This window comes from Pipistrellus kuhlii, unplaced genomic scaffold (genome assembly GCF_014108245.1).
Source record: "Pipistrellus kuhlii isolate mPipKuh1 unplaced genomic scaffold, mPipKuh1.p scaffold_m20_p_10, whole genome shotgun sequence".
NCBI classification, from domain to species: Eukaryota; Metazoa; Chordata; class Mammalia; order Chiroptera; family Vespertilionidae; genus Pipistrellus; species Pipistrellus kuhlii.
Window position 1 is genome coordinate 55,546,501 of NW_023425405.1, and position 26,053 is coordinate 55,572,553.

General features: G+C 52.9%; 1 protein-coding gene across 2 annotated transcripts; it reads left to right on the top strand.

Annotated features, from left to right (window-relative positions):
* On the top strand, positions 1–23,657 carry ZNF282 (zinc finger protein 282). 2 transcript variants are annotated; one of them, XM_036429855.2, is made up of 8 exons: positions 2–295; positions 2,708–3,127; positions 10,133–10,259; positions 11,052–11,171; positions 14,916–15,032; positions 16,874–16,987; positions 18,640–18,753; positions 21,267–23,657. In XM_036429855.2, the coding sequence occupies exons 1-8, from the start codon at positions 131–133 to the stop codon at positions 22,028–22,030; spliced, it is 1,941 nt and encodes a 646-aa protein (XP_036285748.1). In that variant the 5' UTR covers positions 2–130; the 3' UTR covers positions 22,031–23,657. The 2 variants fall into 2 exon arrangements, with proteins under 2 accessions (XP_036285750.1, XP_036285748.1); XM_036429857.2 differs by lacking the exon at positions 14,916–15,032 and having other exon boundaries at positions 1–295.
* The last annotated feature ends 2,396 nt before the right edge of the window (positions 23,658–26,053 follow it).

Sequence of the window (26,053 nt, forward strand, 5' to 3'; positions counted from 1 at the left end):
CCGCCGGGGGGACTGTTTGCTCCTTCGGGCTGTAGATGGAGCTGTCCGGCCCCGGCGAGGGGGAAGGCGCCCGGAGAACGTTCTTCTTCTCCCTGGCCGGCCCGAGCGAGCGGGGAACAGCACTCCCAGGATGCAGTTTGTGTCCACACGGCCGCAGCCGCAGCAGCTGGGCATCCAGGGCCTGGGGCTGGACGGCGGGAGCTGGAGCTGGGCGCAGGCCCTGCCCGCGGAGGAGGTCTGCCACCAGGACCCGGCGCTGCGCGGGGAAATGGCCGAGGGGATGCCGCCCATGCAGGTGGGTGCAGCCCCAGCCCGGCGCCATGGCCGCGCCGCCGGGCCGTGGGGGCGGGGCTGCGGGCTCCGGGGATGGGGGGGGGGGTACCCCGGGCGCGGAAGCGGGGGGGGGCCCCCGGCGGGTCGGGCACGGGCGGGCTCCGGCAGCGGGCGGGCCTCGAGGCAGGCCCGGCCCCGATCCCGGCACCCCGGCCGGCCGAGGCCGCGCCGCAGAGCCGCAGGCCCCCAGGCCGCGTGCCGCCGCCGCCGTGAGCCCGGGCCTGCGCCCGGAGTTGGCTCCGCGCGGCCGGAGGGCCCGGAGCGCGTGGTCGCGGGGACCCGGCGGGGCCGTGGCCGCGGCTCCACCCGGCCTGGCTCCCCCTGTGGGGCCGGAGGGTTCGCTGATCTCACCCAGGCCGCCTCCGCAGGGTCACACGGTAGCCACTTGGATGAAAAGCTGCATTAAACCCATGACGGTCTTTCCCCAAATGCAACAAGGAATTCCCTTTCCCCTGCACCCGGGGTGACGGGGCCGCTGGGAGGTGACTTTGCCTTCCTTCTCTCCTGCGGTTGGCAAACTTGGCTGCATATTCCGATCACCGGAGCAATGGGACTCCTGCCGCCCAGGCCTCATCCCAAACCAGCTCCATCGTTGTGTGGGGTGGAGAGTAGGCTCCCGTCATTTCCGAAAGCCCCCGGGGACCTCGGCGTGCAGGCCCCGCTGGGAGCCCCGCTCCGGGAGGGACTGTGTGTGTGCACAGGCCGCGGTGCTCCGAGAGGCCTGCGTGGAGCGCGGGAGCAGGCCGCGGGCAGACCCCAGCGCCCCTCTGCCCATGGCCTGGTGCTCCCAGCGGGTTCTGACCCGTCAGCAGCCGGGTGCTGTGTTTGATCATTCTCCCGTGTTAGGTCTCCAGACCTCAGAAAAGTTAGCTGGGCCCGGTGACTTCCCAAACTTCCACGTTAGCCCTTGCTGCCTTCCGTGGGCCAGGCAGGAGAGTAGCCTAAGGGAGCCCGTGTGCAGAGCTTTGATGGAAATACCACCGCCTTTTCCTGAGCAGGGTCTGGGCCCGGAGTCCTGGTCCTCTTGCTCCCGGGTCAGTGATTTCCTGGAAGCTGTGGGATGTTCCTCTCTGGCTGTCACAGTTGCTCCAAGTTAGAGAGGGCAGTTGGCATGCCTGTCCCAGGCCTGCCCAGGTCACCTCTAAGCAACAGGTCTCCACTTGGCCCAGCCTGAGGCCTCTGCAGCAGCAGCAGCAGCAGCAGCGAAGAGAACAGAAAATGACACCTCTTCCTGTCCCTGGTGGCGAGGAGAGGCCGTCATTAGACCCCCTGTGGTCCAGGAACTGCTGGGTGCTGGGACAGGGTGGGGCCAGTTCCCGGGTCACCTGTGAATGGTCACCCACCTCACTTGGTCATAGGATTCAGCTCTCAACCTGCACCCATGGGGTACCCCTCCCCAGGAGCCACAGGGTCCCCCTCCCCAGGGGGCAGGGCGGGGGCCGACAGATCTTCTCTTCCTCTCAGGGATGTCTCCTCCTCCCCTCCTCAGGGAGTGACACTTTTTTTGGCAAACCTATTCTCATTTTGGAAGGAATCTGAATCAGTGGTTATATATGGGAAAAGGGCTACTCGTCTGCTCTCTCGCTTGGTCTGTGACTGGTGCGACTCTGCTGGGAAGGTGTCAGCACCCCTGATCTGACCTGTGGTCGCACCCAAAGTCGCTGGCTCCGGGTGGCGGTGAAACCAGGTGCTGTAGAATGACCAGCTGCCTGTCTTTCAAGCAGAGATCTTCACGAGTGGCCCTGACCTGCTTAGAGTTGCCTGGGAAGGTTAGAGTCAGATGGCTTACATGAAAATTCTCACCTTGAAACGGAACACATGAGGCCACGCTAAAGAGTGCATCACGCCCGGCTGGTGTGGCTCAGTGGTTGAGTGATACCCTATGAACGAGGAGGTCACGGTTGGATTCCTGGTCAGGGCACATGCCGGGTTGCTGGTTTGATCCCCAATGGGGAGCGTGCAGGAGGCAGCCTACAAATAATTCTTTCTCATCGCTGAGGTTTCCGTCACTCTCTCCCTCTCCCTTTTTCTCGAAAATAAATAAAAATATATGAAAAGAAGGAAGAAAAAGAAAAAGAATTCTTCATTAAGTCTGGCGCTTGAGGAAAGTAGCTCTTCTATTCAAAGAAAACTATGTGTGACATTTTAGGCCAAAGGTCAAAATGGGTGAACCAGTGACCAGACTGACTGGTTGGGAATGGGAAGGCCGGGTGGGTGGCTGCTGGCGCTATTGCTGGGGACGTTTATGGGCACCATAGCCCGCGAGGCAGCATGAGAGTCTGTGGCATTGGGTTCATTGGGCTCTTGGGCCACTCTCCCCCCAAGCACAGGGTCCCACTCTCTCCCTCTTGTCACTTTCCCCCTCTGCACCCAGGCTCAAGAATGGGACATGGATGCCCGGCGGCCTATGCCTTTCCAGTTCCCGCCCTTCCCAGACAGAGCGCCCGTCTTCCCCGACCGCGTGATGAGAGAGCCCCAGCTGCCCACGGCCGAGATCTCCCTCTGGACCGTGGTGGCCGCCATTCAAGCCGTGGAGAGGAAGGTGGATGCCCAGGCCAGCCAGCTGCTCAACCTGGAGGGACGGACGGGGACGGCCGAGAAGAAGCTGGCCGACTGCGAGAAGACGGCCGTGGAGTTCGGGAACCACATGGAGAGCAAGTGGGCCGTGCTGGGGACCCTGCTGCAGGAGTACGGCCTGCTGCAGAGGCGGCTGGAGAACATGGAGAACCTGCTGAGGAACAGGAACTTCTGGGTCCTGCGGCTGCCCCCGGGCAGCAAGGGGGAGGTCCCCAAGGTATGTGGTGGAACGTTCTCCCTCCAGGAGTTAGCCTCCTCCCGGACCCCACAGAGCCTGCACGTTTCTGTCCCTGACCGTTCCCCTTCCTGAGAGGTCTGGGTGTCTGCAGATTCCTGAAGCGTTCACACTTGGGTTTTCCATGTGGCACCAAGCGGCCGTTTGTCATGGGTTATCTTTGTGTGTGCTTTTTGTCTGAACGTGGCTGGAGTCAGGCCCAAACCATGCTGACCGGAATTCCTTGAAAGTCATAGCCACTCCCCTCCCGTGTCCCCTCTCACAGTTCCTATTCCACTCGCAGGGCCTTCGTGCTCTGGTTCCTACTCCATTCGTGTTCCCCTGGCTCATCAGCACCACACTCTCGGTCCATGACCTTGTTTCTGGCCCACCGAAAAAACTGAGTCACTCCCAGGTGACGTCCACGTTCATCCATCCGTCCGCCTTGTGCACTCTGCCTATTCTGTCCCCAGGGGCTCCCTGTCCTCTGTCACTCACTCCAGGAAGTTACTTCAGCATGTCCCCTTTTCTTCTGCATCATCAGTTCTTCCCTGTCTGTGGGACTGACCAGCTGTGCAATTGAAAACCCGCCTAACCCCTGTGTTTCCCTCCAGTTAGTGCCTTGGTTCTCTGCTCTGCTACAGAGCAGAATGCCTTCGACTGGTCTGTATGTCTCCAATTCTTGCTTCTCACTTTCCTTCCCTCCCTTTTTTACCTTTTTATTGTAGAAAATTAAGACACATACCCAAGCAGATAGAAGAGAATAATGAAATCTCACAAACCCATCATCCAGTTTCAATAATAATCAGCTCTGGGCCAATCGTGTTTCATTTAAATCCCTACCTGTAGCCTTCTTCCATTTTATTTTATTTTATTTTATTTTATTTTATTTTATTTTATTTTATTTTTATTTACTTTTTAAAATACATTTTATTGATTTTTTTTATAGAGAGGAAGAGAGAGATAGAGAGTTAGAAACATCGATGAGAGAGAATCATCGATCAGCTGCCTCCTGCACACCCCCTACTGGGGATGTGCCCCCAACCAAGGTACATGCCCTTGACCAGAATTGAACCTGGGACCCTTCAGTCCGCAGGCCGACGCTCTATCCACTGAGCCAAACCGGTTTTGGCTACCATTTTATTTTGAAGCAGATCTCAGACATTAATTATTGTGTTTATAAATATTTTGATATGTATCTCTAAAAGATAAACACTTTAAAAAAAAAATGAATAATCTCAATATTTTTACCACCACAGCAAACGCTTCAACCTCCTCAAATATCCGATTGGTGTTCAAATTTCCAGTTATTCAAAAAATGTTTTAATCTCCCCCACATCACCCATTTGTTTGTTGGTCTACCATTGTGATTGCTTTGTCTCCTAAGTCTCTTTTGAATCTGTAGGTTCCTCTTTCATCTCCTTCACTTTTCCTTTTAATTTCTCTGTGGAAGAAACTGGGCCATCCATCCTGTCGAGTTTCTCGCTGTCTGGATGCCGCTGCTGCATCCTCCGTGGTCTCATTTAGGGTGTTCCTCCATTCTCCGTGTTCCAGACACTGGTCGTTGGATCGTGCTCCCTGGCACCCACCCCATCAGGCACTGCTACCCCCCTCCATCCTCCTGGTCTGGCCAGAGCTCTAACCCCCAGGGGCGGGTCCTCAGCCTTCATCCTCCAGGCCTCTCCTGGAGGTGACCTGCCCCTCCCCGAGGCCACCTCTCTGGGTCCGTTTCCTACCTCACTAGCTGCTCCAGACACCCATTTCACCTTCTTTCCCGACTTCTTGAGTTTGGAGTGGGCAGGGCTCTGTCTGACCTCCAGCTCATTTTTCTACACTCCCTCCCTCACGATTTCCTCCAGTGTCAGGGTTTTAAACGCAATCCGTGTGCTGTCAGCTCCCAAACGCCATCATTTCTTCCTGCTCTTTATCTTGTCCACACTCCCTCCAGTGCCAGGTTGACATTGGGGGTGTCAGGAAATACCTTAGGTTTAACGTGACCCACTTGAGCGAACGCTCTGCCTGACACCCGTTATGCCCAAAGTTGTCCTCGTCTCTGGTGAAGACAACTACATCCTTCCACTTACTCAAGACAGAGCGTTGGGGTCACACTCCTTCCTATTCCTCACAACAACTTCCAATATTTAGTAAATACCATCTGATTTTTCTTCAAAATCATATCCATAGTCTGACCATTTCTGCAACCTCCACCACTCCCACCACCCTCACCTCTCATCTGGGTTTTGTCATGGCCTCCTGCCTGCTCTCCTTGATTCTGTCCTTGTCCCCCACCCCATATGGTGTATCCTCAGCAGAGCAGCGGAGGGATCCTTTTCAAATATCAGGCAGTCATATTACCCCTCTGCGTACGACTCTCCCCTGGCTTCCCATCTGATTCGGCCTTAAGCCCCGGTTTGCCAATGGCTGTCTCTCTCTGACTACCTTTCTGACGTTATCTCCACTCCACCCCTCTGCCCACTCCTTCCTGGCACAGTGGCCTTTTACCATTCTGCCCTCACGCTGTCCCATCCACCCCCCTCAGGGGCTTCCCTCCACTGAAAAGTTCCTTCCCTGCCGAAACCGGTGTGGCTCAGTGGATAGAGCATCAGTCTGCGGACTGAAGGGTCCCAGGTTCAGTTCCAGTCAGGGGCATGTACCTTGGTTGCGGGCACATCCCCAGTGGGGGGTGTGCAGGAGGCGGCTGGTAGATGTTTCTCTCTCACCGATGTTTCTAGCTCTCTATCCCTCTCCCTTCCTCTCTGTAAAAAATCAATAAAATATATTTAAAAAAAAAAAGAAAGAAAAGTTTCTTCCCTCCCTGTCACTTCCACCAAGGTCTGTTCAGTCGTCACTTGATCAGTGTGCCTTTCTGAGGCACCAGGGAGCCACGTCTCTCCAACCCCAGCACACTCTTGTCTCTGCCCCTGCTCGCATGCTCTCCAAGCTCTTATGCCATCAGGCATCTTCAGTATTGACTTCTGCTTTTATCTTCTTGGTTGGTTCTCTCTGACCACAGTGTCCAGTCTGCTTGCTTCCCTGTTGTGACTCTGTGCCTATACTAGTGCCTGGATTCCAGTCAGTCGGAATGCAAGAAATTCTTACCCTGTGAGTCCCGCTGGAGAGCCCACACTCCCATGAGGGCCCGGGTCTCCCAGGTCTGTGTCCGCAGCGGTCACGCCCAGTGATTTCGCCAGAGGCGTTGTTAGACACAGGGTAAGGGAGCCCTCATAGGACCTCGCTGGCATACCAGTGGGCGCCTGGTTCCTCCCTAACGCAGTCCCTGCCACCGAAGTCCACAAAATTGGTTTTCAGAATGGCCTTTTTTTTTTTTTTTTAATATATTTTATTGATTTTTTTACAGAGAGGAAGAGAGAGGGATAGAGAATTAGAAACATGGATGAGAGAGAATCATTGATCAGCTGCCTCTTGCACACCCCCTACTGGCAACCAAGGTACATGCCCTTGACCGGAATTGAACCCGGGACCTTTCAGTCCATAGGCCAACACTCTATCTTTTGAGCCAAACCGGTTTCGGCCAGAATGGCTCTTACAGTGCCTGTGCAGCACCATGAGCATCTCTCACAGTGCTCTATGGTTGACCTCGGTGCTCTGCCCCCACGTGGCCTTGTTGTGTGTTCTGTGCGAAGGATAAGTATCAGGACTCCAGAGTTGACATGTGCCATCACGGAATGATAGAATGGTTATGGGATCTCCAGTCAGAGGACTAGGATTTGGATCTTGGCTTCATACGTACTGGTTCCCTTACCTTTGGTCAAGTCGGTATTTTGCTATTGCTGAGCATCCTTGACCCTTCCTTTGAAAGAAGTGAAGTTTAAATGGATAATCATTTAGGAAATCTCCAGCCTGTCTCTCTGAGCTTGTGCTCTCTTCTGGAAAACGAAGGTGATCAAATGCTTCGTGCATGGGGTTGTGAGGATGTGTTGATTTTGCTGATGGGACAGCACTATGTGTTAGTAATCTATTGCTGTGCAAAAAGTTGCCCCCAAGTTTAGCAGCCTAAAAAAACCTTGCCCTTTTTTGTGGGTTACGAATCCAGGAGCAGCTTAGCTGAGTGGTTCTGGCCCAGAGTCTCATGGAGCTATTGACTGGTGCTCCAGCCATCTGTAGGCCTGACTGAGGCGGGAGGGCCTGCCTCCGATATCACTCACTCATTCAGCTGTGGGCAGGAAGCCCAAGTTCCTCCCCACGTGGGCTTCCCCACGGAGCTGCTTGGGCATCCTCCTGGCATGGCAGTGACTTCACCCAGAGCAAGCAAGTCAAGAGAGAGACTAGGATGGAAGCTGCAGTGTCTCTCATGACCTAGTCTCAGAAATCACACACCATCACTTTTTCATTTGTTTTTTTAGAAGACAGTCACTAAATCCTGCCTACACTCAAGGGACTATCAAAGAATTTATGGACATATCTGAAACCCTCACAACCATAAAGCTCTGTGAGAATATAAGTTCTTGTTCCTCACAACTATTGTAATTCATTGTGGACTCTTGGCTGTGCTGGATGCATCCTCTTTGTCAGATTCAAGGAAGGCTGTCGGCTCACAGATCCTTTATGCCTCTTGGATTCTGTTGTACCTGTTCATTGGTTTGCAGATAATTTGTGGGTAGTTTTTTTCTGTCCAGCTAGAATGTAGGCTCAGGCCATGTCTCAGACTTCTGTTGTGTCCTGACATAGCGAAGTTTCAAAAGTGACGTCCATTTCCAGCGGTGAGAATATGATTCTAGGATGGTGACCGTTCACAGAAAAGGTGAAGTGAGGCAGAGAGTTGTGATGTCCAAAAAATAATGAACTTGGTTTTGGATACGGTTAGTTTGAGGTATTTAAAAAGTGATTAAATGGAGCCACTCAGAAGACCGTTGAAATGTGAACTATGAAGGGAGCAACGAAAATTGAAGGGTGTCCTCTGCAAAGAGGTAACGGTTGAGGTTGTGAAAAGAATGAAATTGCTGAGGGAAGAGTGAAGAAACAGGGAAAGCCAAGGGCAGGCCCTTGGGTCCTGTGGGAGGAAAAGGAAGCCGGGAAGAAGACATGAGCCACGAGGGCAGGAGGCAGCGTGGCCCAAGCAGGAGAAAAATTCCACTGAGGCGGTGTGACCTTTCAAAGGTGCAGGCTAACAGCAGGAGACCACGGATGACCTTCCGGGGTGTGGCTCCGGAGAGTGGGGTTAGTAGAGACACTAAGAGGTTCCAGGATGTGTGAATTGTGAGGAAGAAAGCACAGAGGGTGTCTTGGATGTTTGAAGTGGAAGGAGAAGGTAGAGTCGGTTGAGGTAACAGCGTTGAGTGGGGTTCTCCTTGGGTTGGATGACCCTGAGGGAAAGCCAGTGGAGGGAGACTGAATGGCTATTTGGGGTGCGTGACCGAGGCAGGGGGTAGAGGAGAAATGAAGGGCGCATAGGGAGGGGTTTGGCTTGGCAAGAAAGGGAGCTTGCCAACAGCTCCCCGAGATCAAGGCTAGCCTGGGGGACGTGGGGAGAGTTTGAAAGAAGCCTCTCGGGGGCACAGTGACTGAGGCTTTCAGAGCAGCCTGAGGCGAGTGATGTGAACGTGCGATGTGAACGTACGGGCGGCACCTGCGAAATGTGGGGATTTTTATCCAGCAGCAGGGAAGCAAAATGAAGAAAGTGGGCTGGATCATCTATTCCCGTCGTCCGCAAACTGCGGCTCGCGAGCCACATGCTGCTCTTTGGCCCCTGGAGTGTGGCTCTTCCACAAAATACCACGGCCTGGGCGAGTCTATTTTGAAGAAGTGGCGTTAGAAGAAGTTTAAGTTGAAAAAACGTGGCTCTCAAAAGAAATTTCAGTCGTTTTACTGTTGATATTTTGCTCTGTTGACTAATGAGTTTGCTGACTACTGGGCTATTCCAAGTTGGGGACTCACCCAGGTCTATTGAGGGCCCAGGGAGTCTGTTTCTCAAGATGGCTGGTGAGCTGTGATCAGCACACAGGTGTGTGCATCGTGCCCGTGCAGGAGGCCCTGAGGGCTGTGAGCACTGGTGCACGGGCTGGCATTCCTAATTTATGGGAGGACATTGCCCACCTACCACACTGTGCACCGGTGAGCAGACACCCAGGGGGCTGACTCTCATGTGCACACAGGTGCCACGTGGGCCCGCTGTGGCTGTGTGTGCAGGCAGGAGACTGGTGGACCAGGCTTAGAGCCTGGGGGAGATCTGAGGGGTTGGATTTCAGAGTGAGGGTGCAAGGCTGGCCTATTAGGGATGTGAAAGTGGTGGGAGGTAAGGCCCTGTGGCCAGCGAGGGGAAGTTCTGTTATTAAAATCATGGAAGTGAAACCATTTTTGAATGATTCCGTCCCAGGTGAGGCCATGCTGGTGAGTGACAGGCAAGTGTCCTTGTCAAACTGAAATAACAGCTTAAATAACAGATGAGCCTGCCTGGGACACCGAGGGACTGACAGTAGTCAGTGGGTGACCCAGGCTACAGTGGAATTTCCTGGTATTGGCAACCACGATTCAGCACATTCAGCAAATGTCTTGATTTCAAACTTTATGCTTCTAGATGCGTGGACATAGCTGTGAACTCGCATACCTTTAGCTATTACATGGGCAGTGACCAAAAATGTCACCGCGTGCCCAGAGGTGACCCGACCAGAAATACAGGTTTTCTAACAGGATTTTACTGTGTTTGGCTCACCGATACCCGCTCAGAACTGACCACACCCCTGTCTCCCTGAGCGCCAGAAGCAGCGCAATGACTCCAGCTCTGCCTTCATGTACCCAGGAACCTAAAAAAGAAATTGCAGAGGATATAGTAAGTGCTTAAAAAAAAAAAAAAGGAAGGCAGTGTTGGCCATCATTATTCTGGAAGCACAGGGCCAGGAACAGAATGGACTGACCACACTGAAGCAGAGCGGGTGGGGTTAGGGGATGGAGAGCCCTGGAGAGCAAAGGCCAGGCTCCAGGCTCCAGGGGCCCCAAGGTCTGAGAAGGGGAGGGAGGGGAGGTGCCGGACTGAAACTCTCGTTGAACCAGGTTCCGGTGACTTTTGTCGACATCGCTGTGTACTTCTCTGAGGACGAGTGGAAGAACTTGGACGGATGGCAGAAGGAGCTTTACAACAACCTCGTGAAGGAGAACTACAAAACCCTCATGTCCCTGGGTGAGTGCGCACACACACACATACATACACACACACACACACACACACACACACACACACACACACATACACACACACATACACACACACACACACACACACACACACATACACACACACCCCGCCTGCCTGCCTGGCCGCCGTCCTAGAGGGGCATGGCGTGCTTTCAGCCCACGTTCACACTCCCGGGCCGTACGATATAAGACGCGATTTGCTTATAATGCACAGGAGATGGAATGGTTCCTAATAGGATGAGAAGGAAAAATCCAGGGACAGGGCTTATCCTAGAATTGAATGCCACCACTATTGTGCAATACGGTCGGAAGCGCTACATCCCAGCAGCCTCGGTAAGCCACGGCGGGCCTGCTGTTGGCTTTCCAAGACCGACTGTGTCCACACCAGAAATTGGGGTATCTGTGGACATGTTTTCAGGTTCCTTGAGCCAGTGTGACTCACGAGCCACATGCGGCTCTTTGGCCCCTTGAGTGTGGCTCTTCCACAAAATACCACGGCCTGGGCGAGTCTATTTTGAAGAAGTGGCGTTAGAAGAAGTTTAAGTTTAAAAATTTGGCTCTCAAAAGAAATTTCAACCGTTGTGCTGTTGATATTTGTCTCTGTGGACTAATGAGTTTACCCACCACTGGCCTAGGAGATTGATTACCTGAGGAGCTCACATAACGACCTCCACCGAGGGGCACCCAGCAGGGGGGAGGGGGAAGGGCTGCCAGCGCCCTGGGTCATGACCCCCTGCTCAGCCTCACTCAGTCCCTCCTACCTTCCAACTCATTGCAGACGCAGAGGGCCCTGGGCCCAAGCCGGAGGCCCCGTCCCAGGCAGAGCCCCGGGAAGAGCCTTGCGTGTGGGAGCAGCGGAACCCGGAAGAGAGAGAGATCCTGATGGATCCTGACACAGGTGATGGCGGCTAAAAAAACACAGGTCCAGGACAGGAGAAAAGCCCTGCCCCCCTCACGTCCCCTTCACCTTCCCACCTCAGTTCAATAGGAGCTTCTTTTTTTTTCTTCTTTCTTTTAATATATTTTAATTGATTTTACAGAGAGGAAGGGAGAGAGATAGAGAGCCAGAAACATCGATGATGAGAGAGAAACATCGACCAGCTGCCTCCCGCACACCCCCCACCGGGGATGTGCCCGCAACCAATGTACATGCCCCTGACCGGAATCGAACCTGGGACCCTTCAGTCCGCAGACCGACCGACACTCTACCGCTGAGCCAAACAGGTTTCGGCAGGAGCTTCTTTTTTTTAAATTGATTTTTAGAGAGAGAGAGAAACATCAATGAGAGAGAAGCACATCAATTGGCTGCCTCCTGCACACCCGCTACTAGGGATTGAGCCCACAACCCAGGCACGTGCCCCGACCAGGAATGGACTGGTGATCTCTGGATGTATAGGTCCACGCTCAGCCACCGAGCCAAACCAGCCGAGCAACAGGGGCTTCTTTTCAGTTGTTTGTGGGGCCACTTCTACCACCGTTGGAATTTGTTGGCCTGCCAAAACCGGTTTGGCTCAGTGGGTAGAGCGTCAGCCTGTGGACTGAAAGGTCCCAGGTTCGATTCCCGTCAAGGGCATGTACCTTGGTTGCGGGCACATCCCCAGTAGGGGGTGTGCAAGAGGCAGCTGATCAATGTCTCTCTCTCATCGATGTTTCTAACTCTCTATCCTTCTCCCTTCCTCTCTGTGAAAAATCAATAAAATATTTTTAAAAAAAAAGAAAGAAAGAAAGAAATTTGGTGGCCACTTACAGGAAGAGAGCTCAGGCCTGAAAGCCCACCAGGGTGCTGGGTTAGAGCCGTGCAGCTCTGGACGCCCAGGCGAGCTGGCGGGAGAGAAGGGGACCAGGCAGGCTGGGGCATCCAGGCCTGACGGTGACCTGCAGGGAGCGGCCTGAGACCTGGGAGCAGCCCCACGGGAGGGCGGGAAGGGGTGTGCATGGACATGCAGTGTTTTTTAGTTTTGTTTTGTTTTTTAAATATATTTTATTGATTTTTCAGAGAGGAAGGGAGAGAGAGAGAGAGAGCACTAGAAACATTGATGAGAGAGAAACAGTGACAGCTGCCTCCTGCACACCCCCTATTGAGGGTGTGCCCACAACCAAGGTACATGCCCTTGACCGGAGTCGAACCCGGGCCCTTCCAGTCTGCAGGCCGTTGCTCTATATACTGAGCCAAACCGGTTTCGGCTGGACGTGCAGTTTTGCTGGGGGCCTGCTGCTTCTCGCTCATGTGTCATCTCCAGTATCGTCGTCCATTCTCACACAGAGCCCCTCGTCACAGGCAGACTTGCTACCCCTCAAGGCTTTTTCCTCCCCCAGAGGAAAATGCGGTTCCTGCAGCATCACCCCGGGCGGGCGGCCTTCACCTGGGCTGGAAGGTGCTGGGCTTCCCGCCCCTGTGCCCTCCAGGCCTCCTCTCGGGGCTTCGTTCTCCTAAGTGGTGTTGGACCAGGTGGAATCTGTGCTCTAATGGCGTTCTCTGCCTTATCATATAACTGTCACCTGTCCGTGCCTGTGTTTGACATTTTTGCTGTAAGCATCTTTGCTGCAAGCATTTTTGCCATGTTTGTTTTGCCACACAATTGGCCATAGGCAACTTCACCACAGAAGATCAAATAACCGGCTGGCATTTTGGTTTATGTTTGGCAGACTTCACGTATTTAAGATGATTGCCAGTTGGTCTCATTTCTGCATTGACAAGGTTCTCACAGTGTTTGTGTTATTAAATCTTTTTTTAAATTATTATTGATTTGGGAGAGAGGAAGAGAAAGAAACATTGATTTGCATTTCATTTATTTACACATTCATTGATTGATTCTTGTATGTGCCATGACTGGGGATTGAACCCGCAACCTTGGTGCGTCAGGGTGATGCGCTAGCCAACTGAACTACCTTAGGCCAGGGCCTCTTCATTTATTTTTTCCATTTTTTTTTTTCCTTCTTTTGGGTTAACTGATCAATTTTTATTATTCCATTATATCTCTTGTATTGAATTATTATTTATATACATTTTAAATTTTTCAGCATTTACCAGAGTTTTTCCTTCTTTTTAAAGCATTTATTTTCAATTATAGTTAACATACAATATTATATTAGTTTCAGGTATACACCTCAGTAATTAGACATTATGTTTTTTTGTTTGTTTTTTAATTTATTTTATTGATTTTGTACAGAGAGGAAGGGAGAGAGATAGAGAGTTAGAAACATTGATGAGAGAGAGTCATTGATCAGCTGCCTCTTGCACACACCCTACTGGGGATATGCCCGCAACCAAGGTACATGCCCTTGACCGGAATCGAACCGGGACCCTTCAGTCCCCAAGCCGACGCTCTATCCATTGAGCCAAACCGGTCTCGGCTCTATGTTGTATTTTACATCTCACGGCTGTTTGTATCTACTACCTTATATGTCTTTTTTTTTTAATTTTTAAAATAATTAATTTTTTACAGAGGAAGGGAAAGGGATAGAGAGTTAGAAACATAAATGAGAGAGAAATATCGATCAGCTGCCTCCTGTACACCCCCTACTGGGAATGTGCCAGCAACTAAGGTACATGCCCTTGACTGGAATTGAACCCTGAACCCTTCAGTCCACAGGCCAGTGCTCTATCCACTGAGCCAAACCAGCCAGGGCCTATCTTGTATATCTTAATCCCCCTTCAACTTTTCAACCATCCTCCCAACCCATTCTCCCTTCTGGCAACTATCAAAATCTTCTCTGTATCTATGAGTCTGTTTCTGTTCTGTTTGTTTGTTTATTTTGGGGATTTTTGTTTGTATAGATTTTTATGTTTCATTACATCCTTTTCATGTCTCTTATTTTTTTCTTATTTTTATCCATTTTGGCTGAAATTGCCTTATGGCCTGTTAGTTGTGCAGTGAAAATGCTTGTGGCAAAGATGCTTAGGCTGAAATACCTAGAACCTGCAGCCGTCTGAGGTGGGCAGCTGAGGCAGCCTTTCAGTGACAGCACTGAGTTACGGCCCCTCCGTGTGCCCAGAGGGCAGGGGCCACTGTGCCCATTGTATGGGTGGGATGGGCAGGCAGAGCCAGAGAAGACAAGTGACTCATCTGCTGGGCTGGGGGCAGAGTTCAGACCAGGACCACGTGTTCCTTTAATCTCTTGACTGCTGTCTGTGCTGTCTCCTGCCAGGACTGGTACATTGCACCATAGAACAGCGTAGAGGAAGATGCCTTCTTGCCACGTGTCAGGGTCTTGTCACTGTCTGTTAAGCCGTGCACCCTATGGGACGTTGGGCTGCATCTCTTTGCCTAGTCTAACTTCTTGCTAATTCTGTGCCTGTGTGAGTGGGTGCGTGGGAGTATGAGTGTGTGTGTCTGGCCACCTCTTCCTGACTCGGGCGACAAATGGGACCAATGAACTCCTTCACGAAGGTCAGACTAGTCCTGTTTAGCACCCAGCCTGGCGTGGGGCTGTGTCTGGAACTCTCCTGGCCTTTCACCCCACTTTTTGCTGTTTGGCCTATTCCCTCAATGCCTCTGCTCCCAGGACTTCTGCCTGCAGGATCCCAAGACCCCCTGTGCTCGTCCCTGGCAAGGGCTGTCAGCCCTGCTCCTGACCCCAAGGGCACATCCAGATGACAGTCATTCCCAAAGAGACTAAACGATATGGTTTTATGTCCCAGGACCGGAGCCCCTGGTGCCCGCACAAGACTCGTCTCAGGTGAAGCGTGAGGAAGCCCTGTGCGCCCGGGGTCCGCGGGGCCTGGAGGAGAGAGCTATCCCCACGGAGTCTATCACCGGTGAGTGAGCCCAGCGGCAGGGTCCGCAGGTCCTGGCCTTGTCGGCCACGTGTGCCAGACGCGGGGCCTGAGCTGGAAGTGGAAGGGCTGTGCATCCAGGATGGAGGGGGAGACAGGGTTTCCCATTGGGGCACAGACATGGCACACAGCAGGATGGTTTGCCAGCACATCTGGGCTTAGTTTGGTTTTCTCTGCTCTTTGTAATATGATCAGTTTTTAACTATTCCTTTTGACAAGCAAGGTTAGGGCAGCCCTTTATGAGGCTCCTTGGGTGGGGGGATGTGTCAGCCTGTAAGACCTGCTCCTGACCAGGAAGAATGTTCCCTGTTTTATACAAATGTTCATGAGCTGGGGCCTCCAGGCACCAGCTCGGTTGCATCCTGTGGGGTAGTCTGGGGAGTTCCTCTTAGATGGCATTGCAGCTGGACTCTGTGTGAGAACTCTGTGAGAGCACCTGTGTGTTGAAGTTCTCCAGTGAACCAATAGGGGTGTGTGGGTATGTGTGGATGGGGTGTGTGTGTGTGTAGAGAGAAAGAAAGCAGATTGACTGACTGACTGATTGATCGATTGATTGATTTGAAGACAGTGGCTTCTGTGACTGTTGAGTCTAGCACATCCAGAATCTTTAGGGTAGGCTGTCAGGCTGGAGACCTGGCCTGCGGGCAGAAGTCCTCTTCCCCGGGGGAGGCCGGCATTTCCTTTAAGGCCTTCAACTGAGTGGATGAGGCCCACCCACATAATGGAGGATAATATGCTTTACTCCAAGTCTGCTGAGTTCAGTGTTAACCTCATCTTTAAAAAGTACCTTCACAGCAACCTCTAGAATAATGTTTGGCCCAATATATGAATATTGTCTGCTACCTCTCTGTTCCCAGAAGGGCCTGGGAGCAGACAAGTAAGAAACATTCAGGGGTTAGGCCAAGCAACAGAGCGTGGTGTGAAAGGCCAGGAGACATAAAATCAGACATCAGCCGATACGTTAGCATACGGTAGCTCTCCTGACCCGCAGGCTGGCGCTCACAAACCTCATCCCCTAAGTAAGTGATGGCAGAGGCTGAGTGGAGGAAAGCCCTGTCATCCAGTCCCCAAAGAGATCTTTCCGAGATGAGAGGGCAGTAAGGGTTAATGAGGAGAGATGGCCTCGAAGAAGAAAGGAGATGTAGAATACATCCTACAAATACCCCACTGAGAAGAAAGGCTTCAGAGAAGGTACGATTTTCCGGGACAATCCCCACATGAGGACTGGTTGCTTCCAAGGTGGTGCTCAGTCCTCAGTACCTGAGCATGAATCTCCTCCAAGGAGTTAAGTTCCCAAGCACAGAAAGACTTTCTCTCTTTTTTTTTTTATATATATATATATATATATATATATTTTTAATTTTATTGATTCTTTACAGAGAGGAATAGAGAGGGATAGAGAGTTAGAAACATCGATGAGAGAGAATCATCGATCAGCCGCCTCCTGCACACCCCCTACTGGGGATGTGGCCGCAACCATGGTACATGCCCTTGACCTGAATCGAACCTGGGACCCTTCAGTCTGCAGGCCGACACTCTATCCACTGAGCCAAACCGGTGTCAGCAGAAGGACTTTCTCTTGAAGTCACTGTTCTATCATTCCCCAATAGCATCCACTTATTTGCAGCAAAAGCTCCAGTGTTTGAGGCCAAGCTGACTGAAACCTCTAATTATTCAATAATTAATTAGCATAGGTTAGCTAATAGTTTCCCAATTTGTAGGGAAAAGACACAACTGCATGTAGTAAGAGATTTACTCAAAGCAAAGACTTGTGGGCATTTTTATGTCCCCTGACACCTTTGCTGGTCTGTTCCCATGTGCAGACTCGCCAGCCTCTGCCCAGGACCTCCTGTCCCGAATCAAGCAGGAGGAGAACCCGTGCGTGTGGGATCAGCAGGACTTGGCAGAGAGAGATATTCCAACGGACCCCAATTCAGGTGAGCACGGTGCCCTGGAATATTGGGAGGATAAGGCTGCTGGCTTTTCAATTATTATTATTATTTATTTATTTTAATATATTTTATTGATTTTGTACAGAGAGGAAGGGAGAGAGATAGAGAGTTAGAAACATCGATGAGAGAGAGTCATCGATCAGTTGCCTCTTGCACACCCCGCACTGGGTATATGCCCGCAACCAAGGTACATGCCCTTGACCGGAATCGAACCCGGGACCCTTCAGTCCCCAAGCCAACGCTTTATCCATTGAGCTAAACCGGTTTTGGCCAATTATTATTATTGATTTGAGAGAGAGAGAGAGTGAGAGTGAGATAAAAACATCAATGATAAGACAGAATCATCATTCAGCTGCCTCCTCCATGCCCCCTAGTGGGAATCAAGCCACAACTCAGGCATGTGCCCTGACCCAGGAATCGAGCTGTGATCTCCTAGTTCATAGGTCATTGCTCAACTGAGCCACTCCAGCTGGGCTGCAACTTTGTACGGATTTTAGAAAGTGGAAAGGGTTTTTCTAAAGGAGTCATTGACCATTTGCTGTGTCAGTGTAACTAATATTAAAATTACTTCCTCAGCACTGATTTTTAAACAATAAATATAACGAAAAAGGCTTTTTAAAGTTGTGTATACGTCTATAAATGTATATTTACACTTCCTGGAATTTTTCTTGAGTGAATACTAGTTAGATGTCTCCCAGGAAAACTTCTGAGGAGGGTCTGGGCATAAAGGAAAACATAAAATCATAATTGGGGCGCCCTACTGCCTTGGACCTCTGTGTGTGAGTGTGGGTGTATGTGTGTGTGTTGACATAAGCTTGCAGATCTGGAGAACTCCAGTGTCATCTCATTTGGTAAACATGACCCCGAAGTTTGCTCCCACCCCCGCATTCCAGGAAGAGATGATGAACTCTACAACTTTACCCTGGGGAGGTGAGAGGCTCCGGGCAGAGGGAAAGCCAGGCCTTCCTGACAGAGTGCAGTTCTTACGACAGCCTTTGCTCACTGCTCCCACCGTTGCTAATCTCTGAGCCCCACCTCTCATTCCTCGGTCCTATGGGCCTTCAAGGCTGCCCTCTGGCTTGTTCTGGACCTACAGGCCATTCTGGGGCTCAGTGGCCACGATCAGGAGACCTGGGTTCTAATCCTGGCTGTGCCGCCACACAGGCTTGGGGACAAGCCTCCTCCGCCCTGACCCCGGGAAGTGTCGTGAGCACAGCGATGTCCGTGTACGCAGGCCTGAGTGGGGAGGACCGCCAGCAAATGAAGCTGATGCCAGAACCGCCACGTGCCCCGAGAGCTGAGCTGCAGCCTCTGCACGCGATGTTTTTTTGTTTTGTTTTTTTAATGTATTTTATTGATTTTTTTACAGAGAGAAAGGGAGAGGGATAGAGAGCCAGAAACATCAGTGAGAGAGAATCATTGATCAGCTGCCTCCTGCACACCCCCCACCGGAGATGTGCCCGCAACCAATGTACATGCCTTTGACCGGAATCGAACCCGGGACCCTTCAGTCGGCAGGCCGACGCTCTATCCACTGAGCCAAACTGGTTTCGGCTGCACGTGATGGTTTTTGAACTTTTGATGGGACGCTCAGCAGAAATGAACGGATGCTAAGACTGCCTTCTTTCCACGAACAGAGTCTCTGATCTCAGCACATGACATTTTGTCATGGATCAAGCAGGAGGAGCAGCCGTACCCGTGGGGCCCTCGAGACTCGATGGAAGGAGAGCTGGGATTGGACTCTGGCCCCAGTAAGTGCTGTGTGCGGCGCCCCGGGGCCCCCGGGTGCTTGTCCAGAGGGATGGCTGCTCCCTCAGCTTACCCCCGATAAGGCGATGCTCTGTTGGGGCGGGCGGCCTTCCGTCGGTCAGTACCAGAGGCAGGCCCCTTTCCTTCTGCAGGCTGGGAGGCTTGTTCGTGTCCTAGGGCTGTCTTAAAGCCCCGCACCCTGGGTGGCTTTGAAAAACAGAACTGTGTTGTCTCACAGCTCAGGAGGCCAGGAGTCTGAGATCAGGGGGTGGGCAGGGCCGCCCCCTCTCTGAAAGCTCCAGGCAATCCTCCCTTGCCTTTCTCGGCAACACCTTTGGTGTTGCTGAGCTTGTAAGCGTGTCGCCCCAGTCCTCTGTCTTCACGTGTCTGTGTGTTCACCAGGCTGTCTTCTCATAAGGACACGGTCCTATTGGACCAGGGCACCCTGCTCCAGTGGGACCACATCTTCACGAATTCCACTTGCAAGGACCCTGTGTCCAAATCAGGTTGCATTCTGAGGACCTGGGTGTTCAGGTTTTTATAGTTTTGGTGTGGGAGATGGGAGGGAGGTGTCATTTAGCCCATAACATTGGGAAAGGGGAGTGGGCTGGGACAGAGCTGACAGGAGTTGATGGCGCCCATCAAGACAGCATGGCCGGGGCCAGCCCCGAGCTGGGCCCCCAGTGTCACAGGTGAAGATCCTGAAGCTCGAGCAGAGAGAGGGGATTTCCCCTCCAACAGGTTTCTGACCAAACGTCTCCGCAGTTTGGGTCTCCTGGGCATTTTTTGAAGCTCCACTTATTACCTAGTGACCTTAGGCATATGTCCTTGGGGATTTAACACTCTTAGCTTTGGGGTAGCGTTCCTGGCCAGACCCAGTGCCGTCACCCTCTTCTGGTTGATCGGAGTGTGAATTCATATTCCTGACACCCTCTAAGAGCTTAAAATCCAGCTACGAGCTGAGGACACAAGTCATTCCTGACCTGAAAGGCCATTTCAAACCCAGGTCAGCCCATCCCACTCTCTGTGACAAACGTAATTCCGTGTGGAGGCCCTTCTGACACATGAGGGACCTTCTCCAGCCCTCTTCAGCTGCCTGAGGCCGGACGCAGCAGGACAGAGGGGAGAGTGAGGGGGTCTCACCGTGTCTGCAGCGCTGACCACAGAGCTAAGCGGGGCCAGGAAGGGAGAACAAAGGAGACAAAAGCAGCCGGGCGCTCACACCGCGTTTGCGAATCATCAGAGCAGCACTGGGGCTGTTTGGGGCTGGGTTTCTAGGGAAACGGCCCCTGAGATGGCGGTTTGAGTGTGGTGGTTTCCTCGGGATCCTCTGGAAAACTCCCGGGAAAGAATGAGGGGAGGGGGCTGGGGTAGAAGGAGCAGCGAGGCCACAGCCAGGATCGCAGGCATTGTCCTGGACGGTCCGACTGGGGCCTGAGCATTGCCTCTGCCCTGGCTGCTGTCCTGTGGAGAGGGCTCTTTGTTCTCTGCTGGTCAGTCGCCATTGGCTTAGAGGGGGCAGGCTGGGCCCAGTCTGTTTAGGGATGACATAGGAGAACAGGCTTCAGTCAGATACTGACGAGCATGGGGTGGAGTGTGGCAGATGCGGCCTGGAAAGTCACCCCTGGGGAGCAGATGGGTCCTGGGCAAAGGAGAGAAAGGGATGCCCACGAGAGGTGGGGGACAGAGGGCAAGCTTCCCCTCCTTTATTCTTCCACGGACCGCCCCTAAGTGGGGGAGGGGTGCTTCCAGGGGAAAGGACTGCCCGCTGGGGGTTGGGGAGGTGATGGGAGGTAGTTTGCAGGGGGAGTAGTTCCTACGGCGGAATCCTGGCCAAAAGGTCCTGCTTGGATGCTCAGCCTGGACTTTGGCCTCACTGGTACTGGAAACTGGGAGCTTGTCCTTGAGACATGGGGGTGCAAGCAAAAGGCATCACGGCAGGAGCAGGAACAGCTTCCTGGGGAGGCGGCTGGGCATCCGCTTCCACACTGGGGCACGGGGCCCCAGTCACACATGGCCAAGCTTCAGGACGGAACTCACACCAGCCCAGCTGAGCAGCTGCTGTACAAGGCAGAAGGGGGCTTGTCTGGTAGAAAGATGACTCACTGGGAGGGTGGGTATGGTCCCAGCTCCCCGCAGCCCATTCCTGTTGGCCTCTAGACAAGCTTTTCAACTTGAATAAGTTATGGCAAATTCCCTCCAGTTGAGAGGTTTTCAGATAAATTAGCCTTGAACATCAGAACACAATTTCCCGCCCTCCCTGCAAGCTGCCTCCTCTCCAGCAGGTGGCTTGGGGCAGGTCAGAGGGGCAGGGAGCCCAAGAGACATATGGAAAGTGGCCATTTGCCTTGTTCAGGCCCCTCATTTTCCTAGAGAAGCCCGGGCCCAGATTGCCTGTGCCTCCCAGGAAGCCGCGGGCAGATGAGCTGAGCACATCTGCCCCTTGCAAGGACAGTGTAGGGTCCTGGTCGGAGCGCTGTCAGGTCGTCATTTCTCTGTGTCTCTTCCTCCCCAGGTGACAACCTGCTGCTGGTGAAGAACCCGGCCCCAGCCCAGCCGCCCCAGCCCGCTCCGCCGAGCCTGCCCCCCGCTCCGGTGGCCGAGAACGCGGGCGGCGCCCTGGGCCGGAGCGCCGCGGGGCTGCTGGACGACGGCTTCCCCGCGCTGGCCGGGGAGCGGGGCGCGGCGGGCGGGGCGCAGGCGGGCGGCGGCGGGGGCGCGGGCGGGGGCCCCGGGGGCGGCGGGGGCTGCGGCAGCTGCTGCCCGGGTGGCGGGCTCCGGCGGGGGCTCCTGCAGGGCGCGCGCAACAAGCCCTACTCGTGCCCCGAGTGCGGCAAGAGCTTCGGGGTGCGCAAGAGCCTCATCATCCACCACCGCAGCCACACCAAGGAGCGGCCCTACGGGTGCGCCGAGTGCGAGAAGAGCTTCAACTGCCACTCGGGCCTCATCCGCCACCAGATGACGCACCGCGGCGAGCGGCCCTACAAGTGCTCCGAGTGCGACAAGACCTACAGCCGCAAGGAGCACCTGCAGAACCACCAGCGGCTGCACACGGGCGAGCGGCCCTTCCAGTGCGCGCTGTGCGGCAAGAGCTTCATCCGCAAGCAGAACCTGCTCAAGCACCAGCGCATCCACACGGGCGAGCGGCCCTACACGTGCGGCGAGTGCGGCAAGAGCTTCCGCTACAAGGAGTCGCTCAAGGACCACCTGCGGGTGCACAGCGGGGGCCCCGGCCTGGGCGCCCCGCGGCCCCTGCAGGCGCCGCCCGACCGGGACTAGGGCTGGGCCGGGGGAGGGAAGGCCGGCAGCTGCGGCGGCGGGCGCGGGGGTGCGGAGGGCCTGGGGGCGGCCTGACCACCCTCCATCCTGCCGATCGTGCCGCGGCTCCCGTGCGCCTTCCTTCCCTCCGCCTGCCGCCCGCTGGAAATCGGGAACAGGAATTGCACTCTAAACAGGGTCCCCCAGCGTTGGACAGGGGTCCCCCTAGACCTGTCCGGCCTGAATGAACGGCCCAGCTCATCTCAGAGGTGGCTCAAGGGGCCGGCTGCGCGGCTTCCCCGCAGGGAAAGTGCAGGAGGGGCAGCGAGGAGGCCGGAGGCTGCCCGCCCGCCCCTCAGACACCCGGAGTGCCCACTTGGCCACTGGGGTCTCAGATTGTGATCATGGGAAGCAACCAGGGGGTCTCGGAAGCCCGAGACCGGGAGATCGGGTCCCAAGGCTGACATGCTGCAAGAGGAAGCCAAGGCGTGGCCGAGCCGAGGGATGTGCTAAGGGATACCACCACCTCCACGACGACAACACTGCCTCGCGTTTGAATAGCGCTTTCTACTTTTTTAAACGTGTTTTCTATCCGTTACCTATTCTTGCCCTTAGCCTATCCCTCTGTGGCAGGTGGGGGTAGGGTTTGCCTGATTCGGTAACCAAGGAGAGGCGCAGGCCAGGTGGTTTAGCCCAGATGACAGGAGAAGGGCGGCAGAGCTGGGACCAGGCTCCTGACCCAGCGCAGTGTCCCCACCGCACTCACTGCCTACCTCCCACATCTGAGACAGACCTCGCTGGCCCTGCCTCTCCCGGTCTCTCTCCCTGGCCCCCGACCCACCAAACAATCAGAAGCCACTGGGGACAGTTCGTTGGGTTACGGGGAGTGGGGTACAGATCGCCTCAGGTTATGCTTCTGAAAGGCGCTTCCTCTGTGGGCACTTTTGGGGTCCAGGACCCGTCCCCCGGCCCATCCCTCCCACCTCTAGTCCCTCAACCTGGTGCAACCCATCTTGTTACTACACCGTAGTGACCCGGCCCTCCGGAGGCAGCTGGTGCCCTGGGTCCGAGCTCACCCTGACGATCTATTCCAGTTTCCCCAGAGCCACAGGGTGAGAGCAAGGCTCATGCTGCAGGGGCCGCCATCGAGGAAGCGCATCTCTTCCCAGGAGGGCCGGGCAGTGGGTGCTGGAGGCCGAGAGCCTCCGTCTCTCTCCTGCCCTGAGCCTCCCAACCGGTGCTATCTGTTACTGACCATGCTCACGGACATGGACGTGGACACAGACCTCCTCTGCTCCAGACCCTGCAGGCGCCTCAGGAGGCGCCCAAAGGACTCCCTTGTGTTGGTGCAATGCTCCGTGGTCCCGCGGGGCCACCGTCTCCATTTCTGCGTCTTGCATGGCCAGGCACTGGGGTGGGGTGGCATGCCCCAGTTACCCTCATTTGTGTTGAGAATGACTTTTTCTGCTCCGCCCGTCCACCCCACTTCTCTCCGGTCCGTCCGGGAGCACGGTGGGCAGCCTGCACCTGGCACCACGTTTGTGAGCGCTCTGCTTCCTCCCTCACCTGCACCGCTTGGCTTTCCTCAGACCCCTGTTTGCCATGCAAAGGGAATTCCCGAAATTAAATAAAAGGTGTCCAGATCGCAGCCTGCATGTTCACAAGGCCGAGCGAGGGTTCTGCATTGTGGCTTCAGACAGGAAAGCCTCCATACGACTGGAGCCCAACTACCTGGGGTTTTTCTCCTCTGTTCATTTTGAAGGAGGCAAATCTTAAAACTAGCTGAGAAATTAGGCAGACAAGTCCAGTGGAGTTCTGTTAGTGCAGAAGGGACTCTTTAAAACATTGTTTTTGTGGGGAGGGAGCAGTCTCTGGTTTTCAAAGGCATTTGTAGGAAAGCAAGCTTTTCATCTAAATAATTGGAAATAAGACCTTTTTTTTTTTTTTTTTTTTTTTTTTTTTGGCTGTTAAGAGTATAAAGATAGGGAGAGATCACTATTGAGACATGGATTTGAAGTATTTGAGCACATAGTTCAAGTGTATATTTTGCCTTCAATGAGCTGATTCCCAAAAAGGTTTAGAGACTAAATTAGAGGGCAGAAAGTTAGCACCTGGTTCCTTCACCTTAGCCTGGTAGATCCCAGGGCACCGAGAGCCCTCAGCTAGGAGGCACCCCAGCCTCCAACCCTGGCCCCAGGGGAGTCCAATAGTGAGCCCTGCCCCTGAGCCGATCCAAGGTGATGACACTCAAGATGGACTTCTCCCAGGCAGCAAGGATCCCAAGAGGGGACCCTGCAGTCCACTTTCTGAAGCGTCTGTTTTGGGTGGATTTTTATTTCCCATCTGATAGTGTGTTAATTAAAACTAACTTTTAATTTTAAAAATGTGCACAGTAAAGTTTCAAATGGTTAAAAAAGACAATCCTCACTCGAGCATATATTTTTATTGCTTTTTAGAGAGCAGAAGGGGGAGAGAAACATCCATCTTTTTCCTGCCTGATCTCCTGTTGAAAAGCATCCACTGCTAAGAGCTTTTTTTTTTTTTTTTTTAATATATTTTTATTGATTTCAGAGAAGGGAGAGAGATAGAAACATGAAAGATGAGAGAATCATTGATCGGCTGCCTCCTGCATGCCCCACGCTTAGAATGACAGCCTGGGCATGAGCCCTGGCCAGGAATGGAACTGTGACCTCCTGGTTCATAGGTAAATGCTCAACCACACCAGCTGGGCAAGAGCTTTTAAAAATCCTCACTCAAGAATGTTTTCACATTATTATTATTATTATTATTTTAGGGAGAGAGAGGATGAGAAACATCAATTAGTTGCCTCCTGTACCCATGCTGACCAGAGATTGAACCCAGAACCCTCTGATGTATGGGTTGACGCTCCAAACAACTGAGCCAGCTGGCCAGGCTACTAAGAGCTTATATGTCCTTCCAGAACTGGAGAAGTCCTCACAGGGAGTGAGGTGACAGGCCCAGAGGAACGGAGAAGTGCTAAGCTGACAGAATTATCAGATGTCTGGTGCACACGCACTCCGCAGGGGGGTGCAGCCTGAACCACGCGCGTTCTGCTAGGATTCTCACTGACCTCAGGCCCAGTGCGGCATGCTCCCCAGCATTGTTTTTGTTTTTGAGAAAAGGTACACAAAGGATATGGTCCCTGCCACCTGGAGACTAGGATAGTAAGGGAACAGAATAGAAAGGGTCTCTACTAAATGGAATAAAGCTATGGCCTGTATACTTTCTTGAATAAAAAAATGTTTGGGCATATATATGCTAATACATATACTATAAATCACACTTGCAATAGAAAAAAAAGTCAAGGTAAATATTTTAAAGCATTTTAAACTATATTATTTGTGATTCAAAGACTACTTCTGTCACTAAAAATGGGGGTGTGAGTAAGATATCTAAGGTCACATTCAGCTCTGGGTGTGTGGCTTTTTTTTATTACTATTGATTGATTTCTAGAGAGAAACATCAATTTGTTGTTCCACTTATTTATGCATTCATTGTATGTACCCTCATCGGGGATCAAACGCACAACATTGGGATAGCAGGAGAACATTCTAACCACTGAGCTACTCGGCCAGGGCCTCTGGATGTTCAATCACTCATTCTACAGATGACAGGATATGAGTATATTGATTTCTCTTATAACAGTACCATCAATGGGAATAATTATGAACCTAACTTTAGAGTTTATTTGGCAGTTACTCTTTGAGCCTGCCCGCACTCGCTCTCCTTCTGAGAGTGTGCTTTCACTTTAATAAATCTTGCCGCTGCCTCTTGAATTCCAAGAAGAAGAAAAAAAAGTTTATTCAAAGGCATGTGTCAAGATATGGGTGTCATTGGGAGAGGACAAATGGGTGGCTTCTCAGACAAGGAGAATTTATCTTGGTGAATTCTAGCACCTTGCCAAAACAAAGACAAACTAAAATGAGAAGCTGCCTGTTATTGAGTGCTTGCTCTATAGCAGGCCTCCAGCTACATAAGCATTTTACTTATACAATGTCGTTTACTTTAACCCCATTAACAACC